The sequence below is a fragment of the Mastigoproctus giganteus genome, chromosome 7, assembly GCF_048544385.1.
Source record: "Mastigoproctus giganteus isolate SK-2022 chromosome 7, ASM4854438v1, whole genome shotgun sequence".
In the NCBI taxonomy this organism is placed as follows: domain Eukaryota; kingdom Metazoa; phylum Arthropoda; class Arachnida; order Uropygi; family Thelyphonidae; genus Mastigoproctus; species Mastigoproctus giganteus.
Window position 1 is genome coordinate 140,501,474 of NC_143581.1, and position 22,045 is coordinate 140,523,518.

The 22,045-nt window shown below is 37.1% G+C and overlaps 1 protein-coding gene across 4 annotated transcripts in view; it reads right to left on the minus strand.

The window, feature by feature from the left end:
• Positions 1–22,045, minus strand: part of LOC150083232 (protein hu-li tai shao-like) — a 346,406-nt gene that overhangs the window by 18,134 nt on the left and 306,227 nt on the right. For all 4 annotated transcript variants that reach the window (XM_090377923.1, XM_090377924.1, XM_090377922.1 and 1 more), the window contains one exon: positions 12,856–13,005. In XM_090377923.1, the coding sequence (XP_090234049.1) occupies positions 12,865–13,005 (141 nt within the window). In that variant the 3' untranslated portion in view covers positions 12,856–12,864. The remainder of the gene's footprint in view (positions 1–12,855; positions 13,006–22,045) is intronic.

Genomic DNA, 22,045 nt, shown 5'->3' on the forward strand with positions numbered 1-22,045 from the left:
TAGTGTGGACTAGGCTTTTCATACCAACTAACAAATACTGTTTAAGGTTTAGCCCTAAAAGGATGTCAGATGAAATATTGGGACATGTCGCAAAGAGGAAAAATGAGTCCCATGCATTTTTTCTTCTCTACAAGGAGTCTCACTAGTTCATATGATATTCATTTAGGTCTTAAATAATCAGGTGATACAAAAGCCTATGGTAGTCTAAACTAGCCTGCAATCAAGTCACAAAGGAGGTTAGGCAAGCCAAGAAAGGTAGCAAAAGCTTCTTTATTTATATAAACAGTAGAAGTGTTGTAATTAATAAATATCACTATACGGATGACTGTACTTTGTACAACTAATATGCAGGACTTACAGATACAGTACACTCTCAATTTTCTGGGATAGATGGTAAAAACAAATCCCAGATAATTGATTTCCCGGTTAATCCAAAAATACAGAAGTCCCCGACATACGCAAGAGATGCGTTCCTGGACTTCTTACTTCGTTGAGTTTTACGTAACTTGTAGGCGCCTCCATAGCCAGGTGGGCAGGAGCAGCAGTGCGTAGCACATGCTTCTTGATTAGACCGGGGTTCGAGCCCATGACCACCAAATACGGAGGATGCGGAAAGGTCAGGGAATGGCCACCGCATATCCCCGGAGCAATATGGCCTTAGTTGCTAATGCTCCTAAAAACCAAATAACAAACAAACATAACTCGGGAATGACTAATACCCTATTGCTACTATATTATTATTGACAATATTTAAATTCAGCACAATACTTGTTAATGTTTGACCATTTTCATACATTCTTATTAGTTTAATTTTCTGATCCAAATCGATCGCTTTCCTTTTCTTGGTAGATTTACTAGTAGCGTTATTCTCTTAGTTAACACCATGATAACGGTCAAAATGAAATTTTCTGTAAAGAACTTCATAGGGTTTAGGCGAAAACTCTAGTAGCATCGTCGAGGCCACGTTATGTCAATGAGCTGGGTATATTCTTACCATGACTTTTGAGGTTATGATGAACATCGTGGCGAGATCCATTATTCCTTACATTTCGAGGGTAGAGCTCTAAAACGGTGTTCGCAGGCCGGCCGCTAGTTAGTACACCGGATCGAACCTATTGGTAACTCTCTAAGAGGCTTCCATATCACCTAGTGTATAATCTTGCTACCTCTGCTCTGACAGATAGTGACTGGAGGGAGTCCGAATAGTGTGTGCGTGTGCGGGGGCATTGTCGAGGCCACGTTTTGTCAAGGATCTGGGTATATTCTTACTATTGAATACACCATGAATTGTCAAACTAATAGAGCAAGCTTATCTGTGAAAAGATCTAAACCTCACAAACACTTCCTAATTCATTTCACAAATATACGTGGTCTCAATTCTAATTTCAATGATGTCCATTTCCACTTGCAGTCTGACAAACCCCATGTACTTTTTCTGACAGAATCTCAGTTATTGGTCGATTCAACTAGTGCTCATCTCAGATGCCCAAATTATTTGCAGTATGATTACTTTCACTCAAAGGTGGTACTTGTGCATATGTCCGTTGTGATATTCCCTGTCAGAGACTTGGCAATTTGGAATCTCCTCTGTTTGATCTTCTCTGGCTTAAAATCTCTCTCTACCTTATTGTGTCAAATTCATCTGTTGTCTCTACCATTCTCCCAACTCCACAAATCACTTGGAGATCTTTGACTTCCTCTCTTTGCAACTTGACTTTCTCCAGTCCAACTTTCCTAACAGTGAGGTAATTTTCTTTGGTGATTTTAATGTTCACAACTCCAGCTGGCTTCCGTTTTCTAGTCACACCGACCCAGCAGGTCGAGATGCTGAGGCTTTTGCAATTACTAATGACCTAGCACAGATTGTTCATTTACCTACAAGAATACCGGACAATCCTAATCATACAGCCAATACACTTGATCTTTTTCTCACAAACAACCCTTCTAAGTACACGGTCGAAGTGAGAGGTCCTTTAGGCACTTCAGATCACAACTTGGTGATTGTCTCTTCTCCAATGGAGCTTTTATCTCATGGCTATTTCCAACCTCGTGTTGTTTGGCATTACAAGAATGCAAAATGGGGTGACCTGCAAGATTTCTTTTCTTCTTTTCCTTGGTCGGATTACTGTTTCAAAACTTCTGATGCCAACGTTTTCTTAGATCGTGTCAGTGAAATTATTCTTGCAGGAATGGAATCCTTTATCCCACACTCCACTTTAAAATCTCGTCCTTTATCTAAACCTTGGTTTTCCAATAAATGTGCTAAGGTTGTTCAAGAGAAGAATGTTGCCAATTGTAATTAGCTTGTTTCTAATTCTTCAGTTTCATTTTCTGCCTACACCAAAGCTCGCAACAATTGTAAAGCAGCTATTAATCAGTCCAAACTAGAGTTTGAACAGGCTAAGAGTAGAAAACTTGCTTCTTGCCCTAATGATAGCCGAGCATTCTGGTCTCTTGCCAAAGCTATTGGCCGCAACTTTTGCCCATCCCTGCTTCCACCTCTGTCCAAACCAGATGGTTCTGTTGTCACTTCAGCCAAGGAAAAAGCTGATCTGCTACCATCCCATTTTTCTTCCAACTCATGTATCAATGATCTTGGTAAAACACCTCCCACCATTCCCAACATACTCCATTCAATGCTTCCTGTGGTCTTCCGTCAAAATGATGTCAGAAAGATTTTGACGAATCTCGATGCTAAGAAAGCTCCAGGTCCTGATGGCATTTCTCCACTTGTTCTCAAAACCTGTGCTCCTGAACTTACTCCTGTTCTTTGCTGTCTTTTTTCACTTTTTTATTCCAAAGGTGTTTTTCCTTCTGCTTGGAAATTTGTTCATATCCAGCCAGTTCCTAAAAAGGGTGACAAATCTCTCCCATCCAATTATTGTCCCATTGCAATTACTTCTACTGTTTCTAAAGTAATGGAGAAATCAATTAACTGCCAACTCTTAAACTACCTAAAAACCTTCCGTCTGATCAATGATCGCCAGTATGGATTCCGTCAGTGTCGACCCACTGGCGATATTCTGGCTTATGTTACCCATTTATGGACTAATTCAATGGAAAGGTTTGGTGAAACACAAGCAGTTACTCTTGACATCTCAAAGGCTTTCGATCGTGTTTGGCATAAAGGTCATCTAAACAAGCTTCCATCTTATGGTTTGCCTACTGTTTTTTGTAATTGGTTATCCAGTTTTCTCTCTGATCGCTCACCGAGGGTGATGGTTTGATTGATTTGATAGTTGTTGGCGCATCGGCTTCTGTGGCCATATTGCACCTCCCAAGGTTTTTGCAGTACTTTGATCCAAGCCCGAGGCGGGAATCGAACCCGCGACCTTTGGGTTGCCGGGCAGGTACTTTACCCACTCGGCTAGCCCGGTCGGCTGAGGGTGATGGTAGATGGGTCTCTGTCTTCTAACTTCTCCACTAATGCTGGTGTTCCCCAAGGTTCAGTTCTTTCCCCCACTTCTTTTCCTCTTGTATATCAATGACCTTCTTCCATTGACTGGAAATCCTATCCAAGTTTTGCCGATGATAGCACATTGCATTCAACTTTCCACTTTGAGAAACCTTGTCCTGCTCAATCAGCTTCAACTTCTCAAAAATCTGCCACCAATTCCTTAAATGCCAATCTTCAGGTAATTCTCCATTGGGGAAAAGACAACTTAGTTGATTTCAATCCTTCTAAAACTCAGTCTTGTCTTATATCTAGCAAAAAAGGATTCTTCTACTCCTATGCTTTGGTGACACTCCGATTTCTAGGCAAAATGATATATCTCTTTTGGGGATTACCCTGACCTCTAATTTCTCTTGGCACAAGCACATTACAAATATTGCTTCCTCTGCATCTAAAAAACTTGGTTTTCTCTTTCGCTCTCGGCGTTACTTTTCTTCCAAACAGCTGCTCAGTCTGTATAAATCACAAATCCGCCCTACCATGGAATATTGTTCCCACATCTGTGGTGGTGCCCCCAAAACCTCTCTCAGGCTTCTTGATTCCGTTCAGAAGAGGGCAATTAGGTTAATTAATGATTCATCTCTAACAGAGCCTCTCCACACGATGTCTCATAGACGTACTGTTTCTGCTGCGTGCCTCTTCTACAGATACTTCCATGGGCACAGCCGTTCCATCTCTTCCAATTATTTGTGTCTTTATCTAATGGATTTTAATTACACTTTGAGTTGTTCCCACTATGAAAGTTGTTTTTATTTTATCCGCATTCTTTCTAATTCTTGGCGTTGCCTCATTTAGGTCTGTAGCACGTGCAATATCACATGGTCTTTCATTTCGCTCAAAGCGCTTCACAATTTCATATTTTTTCTCTATCGACAGAAGTGGACTGGCCATGCCTTACCGGGGAAACCCCGGTAGGCTGGAGGCCGGAGTGATTTTGGCCATAAACCATAGTATGAGGCCACTATAAAGTTTCCTGCGTAAGAATTTTTGACCCAGTCCGCCTCTGTTAATCGATATTGCTTTTCTTTTTCTCTCTGAATCTGCAGTATCTTCACCAGAACGCTTCCTTTTCACACCTTTTAAGTATTTTACTTATTTTTAGGGAATAAAGCACAATTACAAAACAAGGAGGCATGCAGCAACTGAATAAACAACACCGTAAAGGCAGAGATACACTATTAACACCTCACATTTTACTAAAGCACATTTCTGGGGATTACTACCATTAAACAATAAAAACAATTTCCAGTTGCGTTTCTGCTAGTGGAATCTGTTATAAACTGGTAGTAAACTCGATCTAATTGCATTTGTGATTATACGATAGCTGGAATTGTGTTGGTTTTTACGTTATTATAGTGAAATGTGTTTGCCCTTCACTGATATAAAAAACATAAATACATTTTCAGAATCTTCTCTTCATTCCTATCGTGTTGCATTCGGGTGGGGTTATTTTGCGCTCGACTGCCATTTCTTGTAAACATAAAGGCGAATCGTGCACAAACGAATTCAGTTCGTGTTATATGAGATATCGTTCCCCTATTTATAAATCATGTATGATCGAATTCGTGTAGTGTAAACCCGTGTTATACGAGGACTGACTGTATTTCCTTCATACGTATTTCCTGAAAATTACAGTCTACAGAAGTTCAAGTCCAATGTCAACAAATATCTTCTTTTGTCCTAACCTCCAACCCAAGCACGGTACTAAGTACTATAGGTTCTAATACCTCTCGTGTTTGGAGTTTACATAAAAAAAAAAAATATATATCACCCAGCGAGCTCACATTTTGTTAAACCACATTTCTGGAAGTCACTACCATAAAACAATAAAAACAATTTGCACTTTCTGTGTTATTGGGCTTTTCTGTTCGCACATCTAATTATAAACGGGTACTAAACTCGATCTTATTGCATTTGAAAAAGTACTGATAGCTGGAATTCTGTGTGTTTTTACGTTATTAGTATTAGTATTTAGTATTAGTAATGGCCGCATGGTGCAAGAAAGCCTATGGCTTATGCTGCACCAGCCAAAAAAAAAAAAAAAAAAAAAAAAAAAATGGTGAAATGTGTTGCCCATTCACTGAAATCTTCAGTCATAAAAAAAAAAAGCAAAAAAGCCCCATAAATTGTAAGAATCTTCTCTTTCCTATTTTTTTTTGTTTGTTAGGCCGATCTCACTTGTGCAATTTGTGCGTGCAGTGATCATCGTTATTGACTGCTTATTTTATTTATTTTTTTGTTTGTTTTAAATTTTAGAATCCGAAAAAAAAAAAAAAAAAAACCGTAAATCCGTAGTTGCGTAAGTAGGGGACTTAACTGTATTGAAAAACATTCAGCAACCTACGTAACAAAATATGACGATAGATAAAAAACTTATCACGCACTACTTGCGTGTCCAATACGATGCTTCCCTTTATTTTTTACGATGTTGTGTATGGTTTGGTCACCAACATTGTAATGGTTCATTAAAGATTTAACGGATACACCGTTTTCAAACTTTTGAATAATCTCAAGTTTTTGTTTAACTGAAAGTGCAACTCTTTTGCATTTACCTATCATTTTTGCAATTTCTAAACAAAAAAAAAAAAAAAAAAAAAAAAAAAATTATAAAAAAAAATTGACATTCCTGACAAATAACGAAACAAAATTTGTCCTTTTGTGGTGCGATGGAACACAACAATCAACGTGATGCATTAAAACAAACTTAACACTTGGTCTCTCTCTTTTTTTTTTTTTTGAGCGGCGGATGTAAAGACAGCGGGGGTTGCAAGAAAATAGGTACACTAATATCTCAATGATGACTTATAATGACGCTTATTTATGATTTGCAAAACATCTGTTTATACCTATTCTATTTATTACCTTGAATCTTTTGATTTCTGGTTGATTTTATTTTATTTATTTATTTATTTTATTTTTTTTAATATTTGGAATCTTGAAGTGTCCCAGTTAATCCAATCCCAGTAAATCGAGAGACAGCTATACTCCTCAATTGTGCAAGTAACTAAAGTGAATGAATGGGCCTCAGGATTAATGTCAACAAGACTAAGCTCATGGTACTTAATAAGGAGAAGCCAACACCACCTCTCATGTGAAAAGGGAGACTGACAGAGAGTTGCCAGATTCAAATAGCCAGGCTGTTGGATCAATGACAAAAATGAACTGAATATGGAAATAAAAGTAAGGATTGAAATGGCGGCAGTATTTCCTTAAAATGAGATCTGCACTATGCAGTGGGAATCTGGATCTCCACCTTAGAATCTGCATAATGAGATGTTATGTTTGGTCAGTTTTGTTGTATGGTGCTGACACTGGACACTGTAAACTAACACCTTCAAGAAACTAGAAGCATTTGGAATTTGGATGTATTGAAAAATGTGATGGACAGCAAGGGTGACCGATGAGTGTCCTGCAGAGAATTGGAAAAAGCCATGAATTGCTGAAGAACGTAGAGAGAGAGAGAGAGAGAGAGAGAGAGAGAGAGAGAGAGAGAGAGAGAGAGAGAGAGAGAGAGAGAGAGAGAAACAAAAAGGCTGTATCTTGGACACCTGATATGGAACAACAAATATGCAATTCTATGGTTAATTTTTGAGGGGAGAATGGAGGAAAGAAGAAAGCCTGGGAGAAGACATCATGGCTAGACAACGTCAAGAACTGGACAGGACTGAACATCAAGCAGCTGTTCAGAGCTACCAGAGATTGAAAGACATTTGCTGTGGTGGTCGCCAGCCTCCGTTAGGAGATGGCACATGGAGGAGAAGAAGAAGAATAGTAGAAGAAAGAGGTTAAATCAAACAAATATGATGTCTGGCAATGGTTTCAGTGTTGATCTTGCTCAGGCTGCTGAGAGGCTGAATAGTTAATTTTCATCTACATTCACACATGAGGAATTCTTTAGGGAAAAGGATGCCAGGAGTTTATAAAACTCTAATAGGGAGCTAAATGATTTAGTGATAACTGAGAGGAAAGTGGAAGAGAAGCTGTTGAAGTTAAACTTAAAAAAAAAGGCACATGGAGTGGATGGGTTCAATCCAATTAAGGGAGGCAGCAATGGAGGTAAGGAAATACAGACCTGTTAGCTTAACTTCTGTTTGAGGGAAAATTAATGGTGTTGCTGGTTAAATAAGAATGCAGGACCATCTAGACAAGATTATGGTTATACTTCAGCCACAGCATCGGGTTGTCAAGGGAAGATCTTGTCAATGTGACTGGATACTGTGATGCAGCGACAAAGGAACTGGATGCAAAATATAATAATTTTGATATCATATACTTGGATTTCAGGAAAGCTTTTGATACTGTTGCTCATAAAAAACTGCAGTACAAATTGGAATAGTGTGACATTAAGGGCAAATTGCTGCTATGGATAAAGGGATGGTTGAGTGGGAGAAGACAGAGTTATCAATGGATACTGCTCTTCATGAACTAATGTTATTAGTGGAATCCCACAGGATTCAGTGCTGGGTCCATTGTTGTTTTCTGTATTTATTAATGATATTTATGATGTTATATCAGGCTTAATATCAGGCATGCTACAAAGGTTGGCAGGTGGTTAATGATAGTAATGAAGGTATACTGCTGCAACAAGATTAGTAAAATTAGGCAGATGGGCTGAGAAATGGCAATTGAAGTTTAAAAATTGAAAAATTCAAGTACTACATATGGGTAGCAATAATCCCAGAGTAGTGGAAAATGAACAGGATTGCACAATTATCTCTGGGTAATTGTGCAATCTGATATAAAGTTCTTTGAGCAGTGTAGACAGATTGCCAGGACAGCTCAAGGGGATTATGTCAATGATAAACAGGAAGTTTTCTAGCAGGAATAAGGAGTTAATTATCTCAGTGGTCAGGTCACATACAAGTACTGCACATAGGCATGGAGGCATCATTTTAGAAAAATATGTACAGCTGCTGAAATGGGTACAGAGAAGGGTAATGAGATTGGTAAGGGGAACAAAGGGATGCTCTTACCAAGAAAGGCTTCAGTTCTTCAAATTGCAGTATTTGGAGATGTCACCCGTGAGGTGATCTGATTGAGGTGTTTAAGGGTTTGAATGGCTTGAGAAAACATAGTGCTGATGGGATTCTTCTTATTCAGATTATACATGAGGGGCATAAATTCAAATCGAGGAAGATGGTTACAAAATAAAAGTACAGAAGTCTGCCCTTACCCAACAGGTGGTTGATTGCTGGAACACGCTTTTGTCCATTGTTGTGGATGTGGATAGTTTGAATAAATTCAAGGAAGAACTAGACAAATTATTGGAAGGGATTGATTGTAAAAATGGGAATTTTTTTTCTCTCTCTCTCTCTTTCTCTTTTTTGGCTGATCTGCATAAACTCGCATTTCTGTTCTTAGTTGAGGCGAGAATGTGAATTGTTACATTCAGAAAAAAAAAACAAACAAACCAATTTTTCAAAAATGAGTAAACAGAAAAACTTGAAACAAGAAAAATTCGAAATATTTGCTATATAACTATTTAACTCTCTAAAAGAGTAATTTTTATAATGGAAATTGCATTAGTTTTATATAAATTTATGTCAAATAAGCATAACACAAAAATCACTTTTAATTAACTAAAGGATGCACAAACAAAACACGCAGTCCAGCCAGAGAATGCACTACACTTTCATCGTTTTCATATGTTCCATTATAAGAATCAATTTTGAACACCCTTGTGATATTTTTCTAAAGCACATTTCTGGAGGTCATGACCACTAAAAAAAAAAAAAAAAAAAAAAAAACAATTTGCACTTAACAGTTTATTGGGCTTTTCTGCTAGTGCAATCTTTATTATAAACAGGTAGCAAACTTGATCTTACTGTACTTGTGATAATACCGATAACTGGAATTGTGTGAGTTCTTAAGCTATTATGGTGAAATGTGTTTCCTCTTCACTGAATTCTGCAATCATATAAAAAACATAAATAAATTTTCAATCTTCTCTTCATTCCTATTTACTTATTACAATGATGAATGAAAAGCAACCAACAAAAAGTGCAAGTGGTAGAAGTGCTAGGAAACAAAACAAAATTGATTTAGAAATGAAGATGAAAATGATTAAGTAGTAAGAAGCAGGACAAAGTTCAACATCTATTGCATGGGAATTAGGTCTTGCTGCTTCAACAGTGAATACTATTTTAAAGGACAGTGCATATAAAAGAACATGTCACAGGATCAATGCATTTAAGATCAACAGTGATCACAAAACGTGTGCAAAAGCAAAAAGTATTTATGAAGATATGAGGATAAGTACGGCCAACCCCAAGCCAAGTTCACTGCAATCAATGGATGGTTTAACAGGTTCAAGCATAGCACTGGTTTCCACAACACTAAAGTACAATTTTTGTAATTGCACACTTTTGAAATTTTTCTTGCACATGAGATAAAAAAATTGAATAAATAATTCTATTTACATGTTTGCTGAACATTTCTTTTTTGTTTCAATCAAATTCAGTGCACACAGTTGCAAGTGCTGCATAAGAATCTGGAAACTGCTTCTCAAGAAAGATTCTGTTACATAGAAAGCAATAGCCCATACACAGATTTTGGTGAAAGGTGCTTAATCATTTCATAATGGATGTCATCTGGTCCTAACAGCACTGATTTTAGTATGAGTTAGAGCTGTTCTTCTATGGTGAATGGCCTGCTATAAGGAAGAAAATCTTAAAATTTAAAGTCAAGTGCATACTTTTCATTTTTCTCTTTCTGAACTAGGATATCTGAGGAGTAAGATGATATTTCAGATATATTAGAAAATGCCTCCCCAAGAGCATGTATCCATTATATCCATTATATTTCAGGTCTGATGAAGGGTGCAACATGTATTTTCCCTTCATTTAGCAGATTTTGTCCCAGACTTCATTAGTACTAGCTGACTGGCTAATAGAGGATGACAAGAAGATCCATGATTAACTTTGAGGATGTCAGAGTTAACTTTTAACTCTTGACAGTTGATACAGCATGCTTCGGGATGTGCATATTTAAAAGCTTAGAAATCAGTTGTAGTAGGATATCTTCAGAATAGCCCCCCTCCCCAAGGTTTTGAGCCTTTTTTCCAGTAAGCATTTTGGATTCCACCATGGCTTTGAAATTAGTGGAAACCAGGTAGATTTTCAGAACTGTAATGCATGAACAATATTTTCAATGATACATGTTGCTACATTATTGATAAGTTCCTGACTGACTGCAGTGGTGTTAAACTCTGCCAGACAGTTTAAAGAAAGGCACTGCAAGCATTCCAGTCAGACTAATCAAACTTTTACCAAGACAACCTAAAAGGATGACACAGTCTTCCAATAAGTAAGGAGGTTATCACAGGGAAGTGATTACTTCTATGTAGGTTGTCCTCCACCTCCCAAGTAAGTGAAGGAAGAAGGGGAGCATACAGAAATGTCAATGACAGGAAACGTGTGGGAAAGCATGTAGAAGAAAGTATTAGTTCCCATATTGAGAAGATAATTTGAGAATGTGTCACAGAGCATATGCTTGCTGCAATGACTACATGCTCTATGACACATTCTCAATATTGAAAACAGTAAGTGGCCTGGGCAGTGATAATCCCAGAATAGCACACTAACTACTGGTTACACACTGAAGGCAATGAAGAACGAAAGAGGCCTGAGGATACTGTGCAATCAGACATGAAGTTTTCTGAACTTCCTGTTTGACTGCAAACAAACGGAATGCAGATAAGCTGCTAGGCCAGCCCATGGGATCTGGTCAATCATTAATCAGGAATTTTCCAGCAGGCAATAACCGCATGTAATGTAGCAGTGCACCATTCGATGCTAGTGAACTAATTCATTGTGAGTTGTGTTACTATGAAGTGATTCTTACCATCAGGATGTGCTTTTGTGCTGTTGGTTTTCAGTATGTTTCTGTTAAGTGTATTTTGTGATTTTTATAGCTGAGTAAGGTGGTGGACATTAAGGAATTTGAACAGCGAATTTGTATCAGATTTCTCCAAGGTTGCCAAACTTCAGTTAAGGATTTTGAGTGCTTGGATTGTCCAATCAGACTGATGAAAATGCTGAAAAAGTATAAAAAGTCATTCATTCGGACATAGATGGCATACAATTAACAACAATATTTGTGATATTCTAGGTCTATCATGCAGTGCATTTTCAGTTAAAATGCATCAGCATGCATTTTAAATGAAAATTCATATATGAGGCAGATTGCTGCAAAATTTGTCTCCTGTCTGCTGAGTGACAAACAGAAACAGAACCAGCTTCCCATGTATGTGTGTAGGGACACAGCAGCAAAGGCCAGAAACTTCCTATCCATGGTCATAACACAAGGTGAAAGGGTGGCTTTATGGTTATGACTCAGAAATGCAGCAGTTCTCTCAGTGGAAAAGTCCATCATTTGGTAACTATGGAACGGTGGAGTGGTGCACAATATGCTTTCGGTGTCAAAACATTTTACAAAAAATATGAGTTAAGAGGCTACTTGACATTTCATGTTCATTTTAAGCTTAAGCATCAAGATCCTAAAACATGATCTGTAATTCTGAAGAAAATGGTTCTGTTCTCAAAAGAAGCCTCTGGGTAGAATAAGAAGCACCCATACATCAGAAAACATCATAGCTATTAGGACTGCTCTCATACAGAATCCAAAGCATTATGCATGTCAACATGCACTGTCATTGAACTTATCCAACAGGAGTGCAAGACAAATATTGCACCAGGACTCAAATTTCCATCCTTATAGGGTTCAAGAAGAATTAAAATCTTGCGATTTCCTTACCAATAAAATTTTCTTTCTGTCAAGAAATAGTAGCTTAATTGGATCACGATGAAGACTTGATTCACAATCTAGGGATGTCTGGTGAAGTTCACTTTCATCTAAATCATTTTGTGAATAAACAAAATTTCTGTTATTCGTTAGAATAAAACCCATACCAATTCCACTTTATGGTATTATTGGCCCATATTTTTTGAAGACAATAATGGAAAGGCAACAACTGTGATATTTGGCCACCATGCTAACATGAGTGCAACTTTTTTGACTAATGAACTAGCTACTACATTTTCTCAACATAATAAAATAAATGGCATGCTGTGTACTTTAAGATGACATATTTGTAATTTGGCAAATGCAAATTCTTTATTTAATTACTGAGTTTTTAAAGCTGCCTATTTCCCTGTCTTCACCATTCATTGATGAATAGTAGCTAGGGACAGAGGTAAAATAGTTGCATGCACCTATACAGCTTAGAGGGGGAACATTGCCCCACAAGCAACATTTTTACAGAAACCACTTTGTTACTATTACTATAAAATATAATTACTTTAATGTTAAGATTCAATACACTTTTTATCCCATAAAGTCAAGTATCATGTTATGCTATTAAGAAATAACACTATTTAGGACTAGCAACTTCTGAACATTACCAGGATTTTTTATGTTTCTGAAGCACCTTTTTCTTTTTTCTCTTTATCTTTCTTATGTTTTTTCTTTTTTAGAAACGATGGTGTTTTCAGTCCCTTCTTCTTCTTTTCTTTCTTGGGTGATTCTTCGCTAACATCTTTCACTGGAGATCCCTGAAAAAGCAAAATGATAAATGAAAAACATTTTTCAAATGTTTCTGCATCTCATCTCATTTTACCTATCCTATATTTTTAAAATGCCAATTTACCATTATCAAATAACACGAAAGATACAAAAATTTATCACAGAGAAAAATTCATACTACGTATATATAATCTATCTATACATTAAAAAAGTTTTTCTTCTAGTGATATTTATTCGAGCCAATGGGAGAAGAGGGCGTGGCAATTACATCACTACAAACGTGCAGGTAAATAATTATATAGGTAATTTCCTGATTAGATTTTGATCTGTGGGTTATAATGTTAGTATAATGTTATTATTACTGTACTATAACAAACTATACAGATATTTACAAGTATACCTCTACTATACTGGGACGATGGGTTCCTTTATCAGCTGACATTAATATATGGAACATCAAATGATGCAGGGTGTGGTTATGTATTAGACAACAAAGCATGTGCATGAGGTTGGTGAACATTAAATGGAAGGAACACAAATGGGTTACTGGGCAGAATCAGACACTTGCTGTTGACAGTGTAGAGCGAATATGTGGGATGCATTCCAACGTTCGTCGCATTGCAAGACATCCCATTTAACATGGTTTCGCACTACACAAGATTTTATAAGGAACCTAACTACTGTTATACGAGGGTTACCTGCACATAAATGCTTTTAAATATTAATTTGTTATTATTCTGACTTGATTGCCACAACACTAGACTATAATTACTATTAAAAATCAAATTAGAATTTAAAATGTTTTTCTTTTTTTTTTTAAATAATCTCTAAATGTTGTGCTTATACTTTGGCATGACTTCAAGTCAGGGGAGTTTACAACTAAGCATTCTGACAATAAGACATCAATAATGTATTTAGCAATTATTTTGGCTGGAACTACAGTCAAATCAAACCCACATGCTACCGCACTTCCACACTATTCCCTTTGCCACGTCAGGCCATGTATAGTTTCATGTGTTTTTAAATTTTGTTCTGACGGGATGATAGTACAAAGGGTACTAGGAAAGTTTTGCAATACAGCTTTGTTTATTTAATTTTTTCAAAGTAATTTCCTCTACATTCAATACACCTCTCCATCTTCCGAAACCAATCTTTAAACCAGTTCTGCCAAGTTTCACTAGGGAGTAAAGCACACTCGTTGTCCCAAGCCCGTAGAAGGTCCTCATCACTGGAAAACCGCCTCCCTTTTAGCTTCATTTTCACATGCGGGAACAGTGCAAAGTCGCAGGGAGCAAGGTCTGGACTGTAGGGAGGGTGCTCGACAAGTTTCAGTCCTGTCGTGGTCAAATATTCGGTGCAGGCTTTGGCGCGGTGAGCTGGAGCATTATCATGATGGAGGTACCAGGTGTCCATTCTTGACTTTGGTCGCAGGTTCTTCATAGATCCAATGACTTTAGGCAGGCATTGTTCAGTATACCACTTAGCTGAGACTGTCTTCTGCGTGTCCAAAACAACACGTTCCACAATTCCACTCGATTTGAAAAATACAGCTATCATTTTCTTCTTTACAGATCGGGATTTTCTGACAATTACGGGTGTGTCGTCATCATCAAAGACCCAAACTTTGTTTTGAGCCTTGGTCGGCAGATCGTAATAGTACAGCCCAGTCTCGTCACCTGTCACGATGTTGTTCACATACCGAGATTGTCCCTTATCAAACTTTTTTAACATCTCCCGGCACCAAGTCACACGTCGTGTCATCTGCTCTTCAGTCAGTTGATGCGGCACCCAGAGAGAACAAAGTTTCTTCATGTGCAAATGATCTTGCAGAATCGAACGAATTGCTGGTGCATTTAGGCCCAAAGTATCCTCTATCTGTTGGTAGGTCACTCGCCTGTTTTCGTCAAGCATTTTCCTCACAGCAGTAACGTTTTCCTCTGTAACTGACGTTCGTGGCCTTCCCGGCCTCTCCGAATCCTCCAGAGTGAAATTTCCCCTTTGGAATTCTGTATACCACCTGAATATCGTTGTACGATGTGGACAATCATCATCTAGTGCAAGAGTCATTTCTTCTAAGCACTGGTCTATGGTTAAACCACGCACGAAATTATACCGCAAAACTGTCCTTATCTCATTTCGTGACCACGATGCCATCGCAAGCACTTTACACTCTCACTACTAATGAATAACTGAGCCCATCGACTTGGCGCGGCGGCTACTATGCACGTATGAACATGTCTCAACATGCAGCAACAAGCAGCTTCCTGTATTCATTGTTGCGTCATATTGCAAAACTTTCCTAGTACCCTTTGTATAGTGTTCACTGTTCCCACCCCCACCAACTTCATGTTCTTCAACATGATACACCCCACTTCAATTAATTTTTGTTAATCTAATTATTCTAATTTCCATCTGTTCAATTTCAAAATTATGTTATGATTTCTTTTTATTTTTGTTGTTGTTGTGGGGGTTTCATGGCGCATAAGCTACTTTGGCTATAATGCGGCATTTCGTTTTATATTTTGTCTTGTTTTTTTGATGAGTTTATCATTTAATATAACTTTTTTATTTTTACTACTTCAGGTTTTATAGGATGTCTTCTGTATTTAAGCATGCTTTTAGTTTATTGGTCTTTCACAGTCACATCCAGCATTCATTGTCAGTCTACTTTTTATAAGGAGGCCATAACTCAAAATATAAGCTGTTTAGGGTTCACATTAGCTGATGCCCCTGATATGAAGCAGCTATCCAAAAATAAAAAAAAAAAAAACACAAAAAAACTTTTTTTTTTCTTCTTCTCTTGGAGTGTGTACTGGCTTTTGCTATTTAATTCAATTTATTTTCTTTTGTATTATTTAATTTATTCATTCTTATTTGTTTTGCTTAGCTCGTTTACTTAATTTGGTTAATACTAACCTGTTACAGTTAGCAGGAAATTTTCATGTGGTAATAAAGTGCTTAATTCAGTTTGATAAATAAAAATTTTATTATAATATTTGTTTTGGCATTTTATTAATTTTATGTCAGTAAAATTTAAGAAAAATTGAAGAAACCTAATTAGTGACCCCTGTCCTACAGGTTGGAGAGTGCAAATGTTTCTTCTATTCATAAAGGTATTTCAAAGGATGAAATTAGAAACAACTTCCTAACAATTAGAAACTTCCTTCAACGGCCTCAACATATTTAAATGTTCTGAAAAAAGTTCAGAGAAAGAAAATTGGGGAGAAAAGGGAAAGCTAAACTTACCTTAAATACCCTACAAAATCAATCAAATAGTGTGAAATCTTTTCCAACTGATAACTTAAATATTCTGCCAATTTCTGTTAGAATCACTTCTCAGTACAACTGTCTGAAATAACAGCTTCAGATTAACCACTACAACAATAAACACAGCTTGGTGTTCAAATTGCCTCCTTGCCTACATGTTAATGTTACACCTTCTGTAAAACCACAGATTTATTAATAAAATGTTAAGCATTAGAAACAAAATTGAATCACTGTATCAAATATTATTGTTTATTATTATTTAGAGCTAAGAAACACAGAAAAAAGACAGAAGCTGAGATGATGAGTATTAAAAATTACTCACTATTAATGAGTGTATCAATTGTGCCCAACTTTGGTTATGGCAAAAAATTGATTACAAAGCCTAACAAAAGAGGTGGTGGAATTTAAATACAATTCTGGACATATTTAAAAGTTATAATAGTTATTTTGTTTGGCCACAACAGTTTCAAAACTGTAATGATGATATACATTTCTCATTCATTCACAGTAATGGCTTGTGCTACTTATTTAATACCCAGTTACTCGTGATAGCTGTGGTAATTGCCTTAACTGGCCAGCAATGGAAATATTTGCAAAAGGCTTTAAAATCATTACAGGTGACTTCAGCCTTCCAATTCCGGTTGCCTTTCAGACATGGAATAATCCATTGTTTATAATCTGCAAATCTTAGGTTTTATAATACTGCCCCCCACTGCCAACAGCTCAATCAACTTCACATGATTTTTTTCAAGCTGTCCCAATGGCAGTATAAGTGAAGCAGATACAAACTACTTTAACTCTGACCATCTGCCTCTAGTCTGTTCCTTCAAATTTGTAACTCAGACCCAAACTAATGCAATGCATTCCTAGCCCGGGGATGGCCAAAAAAAAAAGATCTTAAACCCCAAATCCATCAACGTCCCAATGGCTAAATTTTTTTATTTGAAATGTTTTTTGTTTTTTTTTGGTTTTTTTTTTTTTTAAGGAGCATTAGCAACTAAGGCCATATTGCTCCAGGGATATGCGGTGGTCATTGCAGATTTTTGATCTGTTCTACATGCATGACTGTTGTATAAACTGGAGTAATGTGACATTAGGGACAAGTTACTATGGATAAAGGGACAGTTAAGTATTAGGAGACAGTGTATTTATAAATGGCCATTGCTCTTCATGGATGAATGTTTGAGTAGATATCACACAGGGTGCAGTGTTGGACCCCTTACCGTTTTTAATATTTATTAATGACACTGACGTGTGTATTCAAGAGTAATGTCTAAGTTTGTGGATGATATTAAGGTGGGGGGCAGGATATTACCGATAGCAATCAGGGTATATTTCTTCAACATGACCTAAATTAACTATTTGGATGGGCTAAAAAACAGCAGCCAAAGTAAAGTGAACACCAAAAAATGTAAAGTCTTGCATCTAGTAATCTAGAGTAACATACCAATTGGATAACACCAAACTCAAGAGAGAGCTGATCAAGGAGCTTGGGAGTAATGATGGAATCTGATATGAATTCTTATCAGATTATATCTCCTAACATCGTAAATGGACTGCTAGGACAGCTCATGGAAGTTACTGTTATTCAGGAACTTTTCCAGTAGAGAGACAGAGATTATTTCCTCAAACAATGAATTAACTTTGAATTATATCTTTATACAAGGAATGAGAATGGCCCTACAGCATTCAAGAGACAAGAGAACAGGGCCACCTTCATTCAGTGTTCCCAAAGAGCAATATCTTGTATCTTTCAGAAGTTGCCAACCATTGATAATTCTATCAAACACAAACAAGCAAGAGCACAATGCATCTTAAGATACAAGCTCATCAACCCATTCTTATGGGGAAGTTTGTCAGCTCAAAGAGAACTGTTACCAATTCAAATGTCAACTGTTCTCTGGACGAATGTGGTTTGACGTTGGGCAGATCACACCTCCCTGGGGTGGGCCTGCAATTCTCCCTGCTGTAATGGTGAATTTATCCCAGTAAATAATACAATTCCACTTTCTTCTATCAGGACCTTGTCTGGGCAATAAACAACCTGCCAAGCAAATGTACTGTCAGACCCAATGGATTTGCTTTATTCATGATAAAAATTTGCAGCCCAATCATCATAACAGATCCCTTCCTACTTACCTTCAATAGGATTCTTGCATCTGCAAATATACCTTCAATCTGGAAGCAGTATATCGCAAAGCACATAAAAAAAAAGGAGAGGGGGGGAGGGGGAATCCAATAAGGAATACAGACCAATCTCCATAGGATATAATATACTAAAAATCTTTAAGAAAGACATCTTCAGACACATAAATGAGTATTGCTTTGGCCACAGAGTGGCTATTTCCACTCTACCATAAAGAACAGATCAACAACTACAAACCTCCTCGAAACTTTCTGTAGGATCCAATATTCCCTCAACAATAGAGGATACAAGAACTTGAAGAAATGAAGACAGCTACTCACTCCAGTGAGTAGCTGTCTTCAAGTTCACCATAAACATCTGTCTCTGTGGCAGCCCTCAACCACTTCATATCGTTGCACAAAAACTTTATTTCATATGCAGACAACCTCAAGATGTTCATCTCATCACAAGAGAGCCAACACACTGTACATATCTCGCAGGATACAACATGCCAGATTTTGAACCTTGTAGCCTATCTCAAAGCTATTGGCTTAGAATTAAATCCCAGCAAGTCCACTCAGATCACTTTTTCAAACAAAAAGAATAAAAATAATATCAGCCTTAGATGGCCTCCCTTAACTAAGTCACGGATCACACAGATTTAGGAGTTACCTGAGACAAACATCCACCTTCTTGATGAACTTCGCAAGCACCAAGAATAGGACCTTTACAGCCTTCTGGAGAGCAAAGCAAAAACTTACTGGAGTTTACCATCCAAGCCTCATAACTCAATACATCCTAAGATGTGTCTCTCCAGTTTCATTCTATGCATCTGTTGTTTGGTCCTCTGTATCATCTAACTGACTCAAGAGCTACATCCTATACACCACCTTTAAGTGACACCCCCCCGGGAATTAATCATAATCAGGGCCAACATCACCCTGGCAAAAGTGCATACATCCAGAATAGATGCACCAAACCTTTCAGAAATTATTTCTCTTCCTCATAGTCAAAGGATACCACACAAAGCTGAGGCGATGCTACTGCACTCTAATTATGACCAGCTCAGAAGCCTGCAACGGATGTTCCTGTCCAATGTAGCAAATATAGTGAACTGGCTGGGCATAGATATAGAGCAACTGTATTCTTAGACCTTGTGTGACAACAAGGCCTAAGAACTACCATTTTTCAACAATTTTACAAGCTGATGGAGAACCTCTGGGTAGCTTTGTGTTCCACAGCCCCAACAATCATCTTTTTATATTTACTGTATATAAATAAGTACTGTACTGTACTTATTTATTACACTCAGTTCGATCCTGTGTACTTATTTATAATTGTACTTATTTTATCTACCCCACTAGCATATACTGCCGTACTGGGTGAAGTTGTATACTTCAAATAGAATAAATAAATAAATCAAGAGTGGAACCCCCTCCCCCCCATGGAAGAACCACCACTCAGAAGTCCTGTGCATGCCAGCCATGTATTGCTGACTAAACAGCCAAGAAGGGCCTAATATGCTATCCAGTTAAACAGATTAGCTACAACTGAGCAACTGACCATGCAATACAACATAGGAATGGCGCAACTCATCTCAACACAAAACCATGCATCTGAACACTAGCATTGTTCGGATATATCACAACTGATGTGTACTCCTGCTGGTGGCTTCACAAATACACTGCAGTGGACATGGGAATGAAGTCATTAGAGAGCGGATGACTACATATGCTTCACTGAATAATGAATTTCTGCTACAACTTGATAAATTTATTTGGTAAAGTAGAATTCACAAAATGAGTACTAGGAATTATAGGCTGTGAGCTATCTAAACAACTAGCACAATCTTCTTTGCACTAACCAAATATATAAAATGATGTGCGCATAGAGGCATTCTATATTTTTAAATGCATCGCAGTTTCTATTTGTTTGCTTATAAAAATAAGCTATGATGATTTTGATTTTCTTTTGTACATTTAATTGCTGAAGCACTACAATATTTGACAACTACCTTTATTTACTTTATTAACAACCTTCATATGAATACTTGAAAACTACTTTTTAATTTTAAAATGGAATATGGCATTTTGGGTGTTTTTTTATTTTTATTTTTAGTGTATCCGGTGGCAGCAAACTGATAATAACATGTTTTTATGGTCTTAAATAATTTTAAAAAAGAAGCCTTATCTAATTAGAAAAACAAACAAACAAAAAAAAAAACCTTGAAAAATTGCAAAAGATAGTTAAGTTTTTGAAATTTTATGTATTTACTCCCTTCCTCTTCTCATAACAGAAGAGGAAGGGATTAGTTGTAATATCAATTCATTGAGTTTGATTTACAGGATATCAATTCTTGGCAATAGACTGATGGAGCAAATTGCAAGAAGAAATCCTACTGTTAGTCATACTGCTACCACTTCAAGATAAATCAACAGCTTAAATACGGTTATTTATTTGATCTGCAATGCAGTCCTTTTTACGATTCTATCTTTAAGCAGAGTATTCCTTCCCACCTCAACCAATTGATCATTTTGTGGTTTAAGGTGTATTTCTTGTAGGCACATACAGACTGGTACAAAAGGACCATTACATTGTCGAAGTTGTTGCAAAGGCTACAATTCTCTTAAGTTTTTCTGATATTCTGGTTTTATAGGTCCTTCAGTCAGTGTTCAAATAGTTGATGACTTGCATTTTTTTTTAAATTTGTCATTTATTTTAAAGGGAGTAAGTATGGTATCTATATCTCTTCTGCAAGTAAAATTTCACTTGTTATTTCTCTTTCCTTACAAATTCCATTTATTCTATAGCAGAAGGTGAGAAAGGCAGAAGCTTCTCTTTAAAACACTGTTTAGTTGTAAATGATTCATCCTGTGGGACTGCACTGGTATAAAATGTAACTGGTCTTTCATTCCTGGATGTGGTTTGTTTGGCAAAAATTATGCTTGGAAGAATAGGAATAACAAGTCTTCTGAGGAAGAACTGTTATGCTTGTACTTCCACTGAATACAATTTTCCAACCATTTGGGTGTATGAAATTTATGTGTATGAAATTTTTGATTCTACTTTACTTTTCTGCATTTCTTTTTTGTCTATTTCTGCTGTTTGCACAAGAGTATACTAGATGGCTTTCTTTACAATTGGGACAAGTTGATTTCATGATTGCACCTGTTCCTGAGAGCCATACTCAGTGGAAGTACTTCTGTGTCTTAGGCTTTGTGAAAATGTCCATACTTTTTGAATACAAATTCTCATTGTATAGTTTAAATATCTTACTATTGTGTCAGCTGAAGGTCAAAACCAGTGGAAAACTAAGTAAAGTATACATGTAGTGAATGAGCATAATGCACTGGGAGACAGCCAAATGGGGCTCCCAAATACCTCTTATACTGAAATGATAAAATTATCACGGGGGACCCAAAACTGAACTTTGCACTGGAGCCCACAAGAGTTCATTGCACTACTAGTCAAGGTGTATCAGAGGTGATGACAAGGTCCTTAGTAGATGCGACATTGCTCATATGTTCTCACCATGTCATATCAGTATGTTTTACTGATTTAACATCCTGAACTTTGAGTTCGTAACATATTTCTTCTGGAACACAGAACAAGTACTGTTCTGATATAACACCTCTTGAGGTGTTTAATGTTGTATGTAGTGTGTTTCAATAACAGGG